The sequence below is a fragment of the Haplochromis burtoni genome, unplaced genomic scaffold (genome assembly GCF_018398535.1).
Source record: "Haplochromis burtoni strain Fernald_Lab_line unplaced genomic scaffold, NCSU_Asbu1 Contig_61, whole genome shotgun sequence".
NCBI classification, from domain to species: Eukaryota; Metazoa; Chordata; class Actinopteri; order Cichliformes; family Cichlidae; genus Haplochromis; species Haplochromis burtoni.
In genome coordinates, this window is record NW_024582422.1 from 1,762,419 (window position 1) to 1,772,365 (window position 9,947).

Genomic DNA, 9,947 nt, shown 5'->3' on the forward strand with positions numbered 1-9,947 from the left:
TGTGTGTGTGTGTGTGTGTGTGTGTGTGTGTGTGTGTGTGTGTGTGTGTGTGTACAATCCAAGAATCAGAGCAGCAGAAGTGTTACTCAGTCATTGTTGCTGCAGATCCACTTACTGATGACTTTACTTTACTTTACTTTACTTTATTGATTATATAGAGCACTCCTCACAGGATAAAAAACACAAAGTGCTTCACAATAATATAAAACAGATAAACATAATACGGTACAATCAAACATACAGCGCAAATCTAATTAAAAGCTAGTCTAAATAAGTGAGTCTTAAGATGATGTTTAAAAGAATAAATACAATCCAGGCAGCGTAGAGATGGAGGGAGAGAATTCCACAACCTGGGGGCGACCGCTCTAAAAGATCTATCACCTCTGGTTTTAAAATATGTTCAGGGAACTACCAACAGCCTTTGATGAGATGATCTCAGGCTGCGAGAGGGAGTGTGAGGTTCTAAAAGATCAGAAATATAGGCAGGAGCGTCATGATTCAAAGCTTTAAAAGTCAGGACTAAGATTTTAAAATGAATTCTAAAGTGTACTGGAAGCCAGTGTAATGAGCGTAACACTGGTGTAATGTGTTCTCTTTTTCGTGTCTTAGTTAAAAGCCTTGCAGCAGCATTCTGGACTAACTGGAGACGGTCAAGATTCCTTTTGCTCAAACAAAGAAAAAGACTGTTACAATAATCTAAGTGAGAAGAAATAAAAGCATGGGTAATCATTTCTAACTCTGATTTAGACAAAAAAAAAGTTCACAGTTTGGAAATATTTCATAGCTGAAAAAGGCAGTTACTAATTAATCTAGAGTGTTGCTCTAGAGACATGGCAGAATCAAAAACAACATGAGATACCTGAGGCTCGGGTGAACAGATGATCCAAGAGAACCAAGATGCTTTTTGATTATAGCTATCTGGCTTTCAGGGGCAATAATTAATGTTTCTAACTTCTTAGAGTTCAACTGCAAGTAGTTTTCTCCAAGATACTGTTTAATGGAAGCTAAACATTTTATGAAAAAAGGACATTTTATGGACTTCCATCGGCTTAAAAGAGCAGTAGAGCTGAATATCATCAGCATAAAAGTGATAAGACTGCCTAATTATAAGTCCTAGGAGTAACATGTACAGGAGAAAAAGAATCGGTCCCAGAACTGAACCCTGTGGGACCCTTCATGTCAGGTCCTTAGAGTGTGATATAAACTGATTTGCAAAGACACTAAAAGATCTGTTGGAAAGGTATGACTGAAACCACTCCAGCGCAAGACCGGACACACTGACAGTGACTATGTCCCGGAGCCTGTTAATCAGGATGGTATGGTCAACAGTGTCAAAGGCAAATGTTAAGTCCAGCAAAACCATGACTGTGGATGCTCCGGGGTCAGCCGACATCATAATGTCACTAGAGACCTTAATTAATGCGGTTTCTGTTGAGTGACACTTACGGAAACCAGACTGAAATTTGTCATAAATGTCACGTTTTTCTAAAAAAGCAGTAAGTTGATCAGCAACTGCTTTTTCCAGAATTTTTGACAGTAATGGGAGTTTAGAGATAGGCCTATAATTCTTGGTTGAGCTTTGTAAATGATCATTTGTTATCTCCTGCAGATATAGTTTCAATATGCAGGCCTCTTACTCGAAATAAATACTGTTGGCTCTCCTCCAAGAGGAAGTAATTTTAACAGTTTGTGCCAATACTTGGAGCGGTTGTTGCAACATGTGGTGCATTTGTTACACAGCCAAACTGGGTTTGACCAACCAAAAGTGGATATTTTTAACCTCTGTCTAAAATTATCCAAACCATTTTAAGATAATTAATTATAATACTTAAAATTAATATATTTTAAATATAATCATACTTTGATTATCTAAGTTGAAATCAGATGTTGACATATTTCTAAAATATTAAATTTGACTTCTTTTCTTGGTGTGCATAGTATTTTGATGATACTATTGTGTTTATTACTCTGGTATGACATGTATTTATGCAGTAATTCTGCATGACATAGGTATTTATTTCATAATGTTGGTCATTATTCTTCACATGAAATAAAATAATAACCTTGTTATGAAATCTGCCAGATAAAAACAACTGGAGATAAAAATCAAATGACATGTTATGTCATACAAGGCAAACTGCAGACACAGTGTGTGAAAAACTACATCCTATGCTTCAACTTATAGAAAAACGTTAAGCAGTAATAACTTAAAGTAAATATTTTATGTATTTTCTGCCAATTCTTCTTTACAGTGTTTATTCAGTTTATTGATGTTTGTGGACACTTGTTTGTGCACAGCTCTCTTCTTGGTCAGGTTGAGAATTGGACTTTGACTTTGATTCAGTGACTTCAAGGTGGCCAAAACAAGCACACACCATCACCCCTCCACCACTGTGAGTGATAGTTGGTATTAGCTTTTTGTGCTGATATGCTGTGTGTAGGCTTTTTCAAATATGTAACTATGCCAAAACATCTCCAGTACTTAATGTGCTTCATGTTTTCTCTCTTTTTTTTATAGATTAAGAATGGAGAAACCTACTGAGTATAAACAGATGGACAATTCAACTCAAGAGGCTTCACCAACAGGTAGGATATCAATAGTTTGTCTGAGGAGTTGTCATTAACACAGAAACATGTATACACTGATCGATGAGAGCTCTTGTTGTTTTCAAAGAGAACTTGCTGGAAGGGCCACCTCACAATTTCTACCAATGAATCTTTTAAACTCCTTTAAGTCAGATACGCTTCAGGTTGTTAACCAGCAGTAATACTTCAGAGAGGAAAAAGGTTCTTGGATCTGATGAGACACTGTTTCTGTGTGTCGATGTTTTTTAATTCATTTAAAATGAATTTACGGCATAAAAACAAGAGATCTGAATACTTTCTTAATTGACTCACAGATTCCCAGTGAATTAAAGAAATGTTTTGGAAGGTCAACAATTGACTACAAGTTGTCAAATAATCTTATAATGTTGTTTTGTCATTCAGATGGTCCTCTAAAGTGTGAGTCAGAACTCAAATCTAAACTAAAGAGGGAGCTCCGGTGTGTATTTGAGGCGAGCACCAAAGGAGAAAGCCCAACCCTTCTGAATCTGATATACACAGATCTGTATATCATAGAGGGAGGGACTGCAGAGGTCACTGATGAACATGAGCTCAGACAGATTGAAATGGCATCCAGGAAATCAGACAGGCAAGAAAAAACAGTCAGACAAGACAAGATCTTTAAAGGCTCACCTGGAAGAGAAGAACCAATCAGAACAGTGCTGACAAAGGGAGTGGCTGGCATTGGGAAAACAGTCTTAACACAAAAATACACTCTTGACTGGGCTGAAGACAAAGCCAACCAGGACATCCAGTTCATGTTTCTGTTCACTTTCAGAGAGCTGAATCTTTTGAAAGAGAAAACTTTCAGCTTGGTGGAACTTGTTCATCACTTCTTTACTGAAACCAAAGAAGCAGGAATCTGCAGCTTTGAAGACTTCCAGGTTGTGTTCATCTTTGATGGTCTGGATGAGTGTCGACTTCCTCTGGACTTCAACAACACCAAGATCCTGACTGACCCTAGAGAGTCCACCTCAGTTCATTTGCTGCTGATAAACCTAGTTAAGGGCCATTTACTTCCCTCTGCCCATGTCTGGATAACCACACGACCTGCAGCAGCCAATCAGATCCCTGCTCAGTTTGTTGACATAGTGACAGAGATCAGGGGGTTCAATGACCGACAGAAGGATGAATATTTCTGGAAGAGATTCAGAGATGAGGAGCAGGCCAGTATTATAATTTCCCACATCTTGTTATCAGAAAACCTTCACATCATGTGCCGCATCCCAGTTTTCTGCTGGATCACTGCTACAGTTCTGGATTCTCTTACAATAAATAATGAGAGCAGTGATCTGCCTAAAAGCCTCACAGAGCTGTACATCCACTTCATGATGGTGCAAGTCCAATTGAAGAAGGTCAAGGATGAAGGATCGGAGACAGATCCACCCTGGAGTCCAGACAGCAGGAAGATGATTGAGTCTCTGGGAAAACTGGCTTTTCATCAGCTACAGAAAAGAAACCTGATCTTCTATGAATCAGACCTGACAGAGTGTGGCATCGATATCAGAGCAGCCTCAGTGTACTCAGGAGTGTTCACACAGATCTTTAAAGAGGAGAGAGGACTGTACCAGGACAAGGTGTTCTGCTTTGTCCATCTGAGTGTTCAGGAGTTTCTGGCTGCTCTTCATGTCCATCTGACCTTCATCAACTCCGGAGTAAATCTGCTGGAAGAAAAGAAATCTTGGTCATTTAAACTGTTTGGAATTAAACACAAGCAAAAAGTCTTCTACCAGTGTGCTGTAGACAAGGCCTTACAGAGTCCAAATGGACACCTGGACTTGTTTCTTCGTTTCCTCCTGGGTCTTTCACTTCAGACAAATCAGACTCTCCTACGAGGCCTGCTGACACAGACAGGAAGTAGCTCACAGACCAATCAGGAAACAGTTCAGTACATCAAGAAGAAGCTCAATGAGAACCTGTCCACAGAGAAAAGCCTCAACCTGTTTCACTGTTTGAATGAACTGAATGATTGTTCTCTAGTGGTTGAGATCCAGCAGTACCTGAGTTCAGGAAGTCTCTCTACAGATGAACTGTCTCCTGCTCAGTGGTCAGCTCTAGTCTTCATCTTACTGTCATCAGAAAAAGATCTGGATGTTTTTGACCTGAAGAAATACTCTGCTTCAGAGGAAGCTCTTCTGAGGCTGCTGCCTGTGGTCAAAGCCTCCAAAAAAGTCATGTAAGTGAGTGTGTGTTCATACCTTAAGTTTTAAAATAAATTTGAGTCAGTGATTTCTTTTTTTCACTCGTGCATCACTGGTGTTGGCATCACTTTCTATCTTTGGCACAATTTGTATTCAGAAGTTAAATAATTAAAGTTAATTTGTTAACTGTTCTACGACAGTAAACCGTAACACTGCAGAGGTTAGGTTTCAGCATTTATTTGATAAACACACACACACACACACACACACAGCGAGAGAGAGGGAGAGAGAGAGAGAGAGAGAGAGAGAGAGAGAGAGAATAGAAAACAAAAAGAAAACTGTTAAACCAGAAATTTAAACTGTTTTGAGAGTTTAGGTGCAGTTAGGCAACGTTCACTTCTTTGATGTAAGCAAACACAGAACCAAAGAAACATGCCATCTCCATACAGAAGTGCCCCACCCATGGCTGAACATCCTTTGCAGCTGCCATCAAACTGAATCATACTCCTTTGGTCATTCCATGTGAGATCTGAGTAACATCTCACTCAATGATTCATGACTGCCTCCAGCATCGCTGTTTCACTTTTTCCTCTATTTCCTCTTATCTGACAGGTTTTCTATTTTGTGAGAACTATAAATTTCACCGGCATGCTATATTTTTCTCAAGTCCATTCATCTCCTCCTTCCCTGTTTATGCTGCAGTTACAGTTGAATATCCTTTGAGTGTATAGGCTGTAGTCTCCCTGGAAAAATTACTTACACATTATCTCTCTTATTTGCCATGTCGTCTGCTATCATCCTTCCTCCACTCATCTTCTTTCAGTCCTGCCCCATGTGCTTCCTGCACATGCTGATTGTTATACTAATTTTTAAGTTACCAAACATTTAAAACACAGCAAACTTTCAGCACAACATTTTCATTCAGCTCACACAATGATTGCTAAACATTGCTCCTACCGTCACTTCTGCAAAAGCTCCTAAATGAATCACTAAATGAATAGGTGCATTGTTGCTTGTCTGAGCTACTTCAGTGTACGATTACCTCCATACATCATACATACTAAAATTTGGAAAGTCACAAATGGCACTACAGACCTGTCTAGTTGGATACTGGTTAACCTAGTACAATTAAATCTACCAGTTCCGCATTGGTTTTCATTCGTTTTTGCTAAGAAAATTTGAAGTGTTTCACATTTGTCCTCAGTATTTATTGTTTTGTTTTTCCATTTAATTGTGCAGATTCAACATTAAAGGTGATTTAATTTGATTTTTTTTTTCAGACTGAATGACTGTCAGCTCTCAGAGAAAAGCTGTGAAGCTCTGTCTTTAGTTTTCAGCTCCCAGTCCAACAGTGTGAGAGAGCTGGACCTGAGCAACAATGACCTGAAGGATTCAGGAGTGAAGCTGCTGTCTGTTGGAGTGAAAAATCCACGCTGTAAACTAGAAACTCTCAGGTCAGGCTTTAGACTTTTTCACCCACAACAGTTTAAAAGCTGAGTTTTATCAGTGGATAAACTGCAAACTCATTTAGAACTCCATTATAAAAAAATCTTTGCCAAAATAAATATGTAGGTTCATCTGCTGTGGTGACCACTTGAGAGAGCAGCCAAAAGAAGCATATTAAGATATGATTTGTTAAAGGTATCTAAACCTGAAGGTTCCTTAGTATAACACTTTAGGACAAATTATTGTTAGTTACTTTCAGTCCAAAGTACCACATAGATTTTATTTGTACAATGCCTGTATATCTCTTGTTTGAAACTGCATTTCTAAAGGTCTGCTTCAAAGTATGTAGTTTGAAATTGGACAGCTGGCCCAGAGACACTGGCATGTTAAAGAGAATTCCTTCTCCCCACCATCACCAAGAGCTTTTCTCTGGGGCTCATCCAGTTGCTGGAGTTAACTTTCTAATATTGTTAGGCCTTACTTGAGAACTGTTGTCATCTATGAGGATTGTCATGTTCTAAATCAAGCTAAATTGAATTGGAGATTGAAAGGATGTATGATATTGTATGTGAAAAACAAACGCAAACCAATGAAAGCAAATCTTGAGTGAAGTATTCACAGATAGATTGTTGTTTTGTGTCTATAGTCTGTCGGGCTGCCTGATCACAGAGCAAGGCTGTACTTATCTGGCCTCAGCTCTGAGCTCCAATCCCTCCCGTTTGAAAGAGCTGAACCTAAGCTACAATCATCCAGGTGACTCTGGCACGAGGATGCTATCAGCATTACAGAATGATCCACAGTGGAGGCTGGAAGTTCTCAGGTATGGGGAAGAATGTCTAATAGAGCAGAAAGTGCTTCACTTATTTCCTGTTTCATGCGTGTGTGTGTGTTATGACTATTCATTGAAACTTGTCAAGTTTAGCAATAACAACAAATGTCAATGTGAGTTTGATTTATATTTCACACTTAAATGAATTTTAAATTAAGGTGCTTGCCATAGAATTTAAAAAAAAACTATGACCTTTTAAACTGTAGTTTAGATACACGCACGTATTAATTGTAAGCCTGTGAGATTAAAAAGGGTTTTGAGATATTTGTAATAGACCTCAAGCCATTGGGCAGCTCGTTCCGATGGACAACATGTGGGGGACCAAATCAGTCACCAGTGGGGAGAGTTGTCACCTCCTATGGGCAAAATCTTGTGGACTCTTTGCTTCTCAACCTATTGGTGAAATACCCAGGACATTAACTGGTGAGACACATAGCTGATGGTTTTCAGCTCACTTTGGCCTGGGTTCAAGCTTGGTTAATTGATCCTCCTCGTGAATGGAGGTAACCATAATTGACTCCCGATCTGTGTTTGCTGGGGCACCAAGATATGGAAGCATAGGGTTGTCCAGATTGCAAGAGCCCTCTAAAGCCAGGGAGTCCAACAGAAGTTCATTCTCCTGGATGAACCTTCCAGTCTTACTGTTTTCTTGCTAAGTCAGTCCAGAAATCCTCTACAGGGATAATCTGTGAGCTAACAGGGACTAGTATGCATATTAGAACAATGTAATGTCCTTGTGTGTATGAACATACATTCTTCATACACACACTAAATGCATGTTCAGCATGCACATAGACTGTGCTTGTCTGACCCCCCTCTTCCTTTCAGGGTGGAGCCTGCTGGAGTCCAATGGTTGAGACCAGGTCTGAGGAAGTGTAAGTGTGTTTTTTAATATGATTAATGAACACAAAAAACACTGAAACATTTTCATCAGTCATTCATTTCTCTGATGTTAGTAGTTATCCAAGTGTCAATCAATGAACAGATGATGGATCAATAACTGCAGCTGGATTGTGTTTGTTCTCTCCATCAGATTCCTGTCAACTCACAATTGACACAAACACAGTACACAAGAATCTTAAGCTGTCTGACAACAACAGGAAGGTGGCACATGTGGAGGAGGTTCAATCATATCCTGATCATCCAGACAGATTTTACTTCTATCATCAGCTGCTCTGTAGAAATGATCTGACTGGTCGTTGTTACTGGGAGGTCAAGTGTAGAGGAACCGTTAATGTAGCAGTGATTTACAAAGCTGGAAGGATACAAGATGATTTTGAATATGTTTTTGGAGTTAATGACCAGTCCTGGAGTCTGCTCTTCTCTGATGATGCTCCTCGTTCTGTATGTCACAGTAAAAAAGAAATGTCCATCTCCTCCTCCTCCGTCTCTAACACTGTAGCAGTGTATGTGGACTGTCCTGCTGGCACTCTGTCCTTCTACAGAGTCTCCTCTGACACTCTGATCCACCTCCACACCTTCAACACCACATTCACTGAACATCTTTATCCTGGATTTACACTCTGGTCTCCTGGTTCCTCAGTCAGTCTGTGTGAAGTTTAGCACACCTGGATATTCATCTGATTGGTGTAGTATATCAATCAGAAACATGTTTTCAGACACATGGATAAATTAAGTTTTAAACAATGACTCTTTGTCAACTTCTTTGTCTTTAGTCCTTTTAAGATGGAAGCTGGGATTATTTCATGAAGCAGATTTTGTTTTGTCCTTTTTTCACTCAAACCTTCACAGTGAATATTATTATGTAGCGTTTTTTATGAATCTGAGTCAAGAACCAGCTCCTCTGCATCTTAGACAAGCCTGAGCTTATTCATTGTTGTTGTTGTTGTCGTTGTTGTTTGCTATTTCTTTTTTTTAAAAAATTCATTTTCAACTTCTCCACATATTATTACTGTTATTGAAGCAGGACAGGAATTAAGGGAGATTTTCACAATAAGAGGACATTTTGGGTTTTGTTTTTATTTTCTCCCAAATAATGACAACCAGTCTGTGTGGATGTTCCATGACTAAATAAACGGACATTCAACAATTCTAACTGAATTGAAGATATTCATCACTCATGATCACTCATGTCTCTGCCATTCTATGAAAATTACTGCTTTTAAAAATAATCTAATGAAAGAAACAATAACTTCTAATATTAATCAGATAAATGTGAAAAGGTCTGATGTAACTAACATCTCATTTAACTCTTTATTGATGATCATTTCTTGCACTCTGTTAGTGGGAAGATGAATTACATGAAGTCAGTTTAATGAACGCAGATGACAGAACTGTTTTTCATTCTACTTTTTGTAATTGTACTGATACTGATACTAACAGTGATTCCTTGAAGTCACAATATTATCCTGCTAAAGTCTGTATTAGTAGATATTAAACATTTCTGGGAGTTAAATTAAATTGTTATCAGCTACCTAAATATGTAAAGAAGTGAAGTAGTTTATAAAGAAAAGTGTCTGGAGTTCTTTAAGTTACTTGAAGACGTTTCACCTCTCATTCGAGAAGCTTCTTCAGTTCTAAGGTCAAATGGTGGGGAGTCCCAGATTTAAACCTAGTGGGAGTTTCCCCCCACAGAGGGACGAAAGGACCCCCTGATGATCCTCTAATCGCCTGAGCCAAGGTGTGAAACTGGGCGTGGGTCCCAATCAGCCAGAGTTTCGGATGTGTTCATTGTGAAACCTGGCGTCACCTTATCATGCGAATTCCTGAGGTCAGATGGCCTAGGATGTGAGTGGGCGTTAAGGCCTCTGGGAAGGGATCTCAAAACTGGATTATAGATGGCAGAGAGTTGGTGTCGTAAACCACCACCTCTGTTTAAAGATGGTCGCTCACAGTGGACATAGATGGCTTCTTTCACTCCTCTTTCAACCCATCTGTCCTCTCTGTCCAAAATGACTTTTTGGACA

The 9,947-nt window shown here is 39.2% G+C and overlaps 2 protein-coding genes across 3 annotated transcripts in view; both read left to right on the forward strand.

Annotated features, from left to right (window-relative positions):
* LOC121811740 (NLR family CARD domain-containing protein 3-like) overlaps window positions 1–9,072 on the forward strand; it is a 10,275-nt gene extending 1,203 nt beyond the window's left edge. The window contains exons 2-8 of one of the 2 annotated variants that reach the window (XM_005923030.2): window positions 2,299–2,393; window positions 2,519–2,586; window positions 2,989–4,780; window positions 6,026–6,199; window positions 6,838–7,011; window positions 7,849–7,895; window positions 8,054–9,072. In XM_005923030.2, coding sequence (XP_005923092.1) covers window positions 2,526–2,586; window positions 2,989–4,780; window positions 6,026–6,199; window positions 6,838–7,011; window positions 7,849–7,895; window positions 8,054–8,583 — 2,778 coding nt within the window. In that variant the 5' untranslated portion in view covers window positions 2,299–2,393; window positions 2,519–2,525 and the 3' untranslated portion in view covers window positions 8,584–9,072. The remainder of the gene's footprint in view (window positions 1–2,298; window positions 2,394–2,518; window positions 2,587–2,988; window positions 4,781–6,025; window positions 6,200–6,837; window positions 7,012–7,848; window positions 7,896–8,053) is intronic. The other variant, XM_042221157.1, reaches the window with a different exon arrangement.
* LOC102295442 (protein NLRC3) overlaps window positions 1–9,947 on the forward strand; it is a 115,600-nt gene that overhangs the window by 77,690 nt on the left and 27,963 nt on the right. The window lies entirely within an intron of this gene.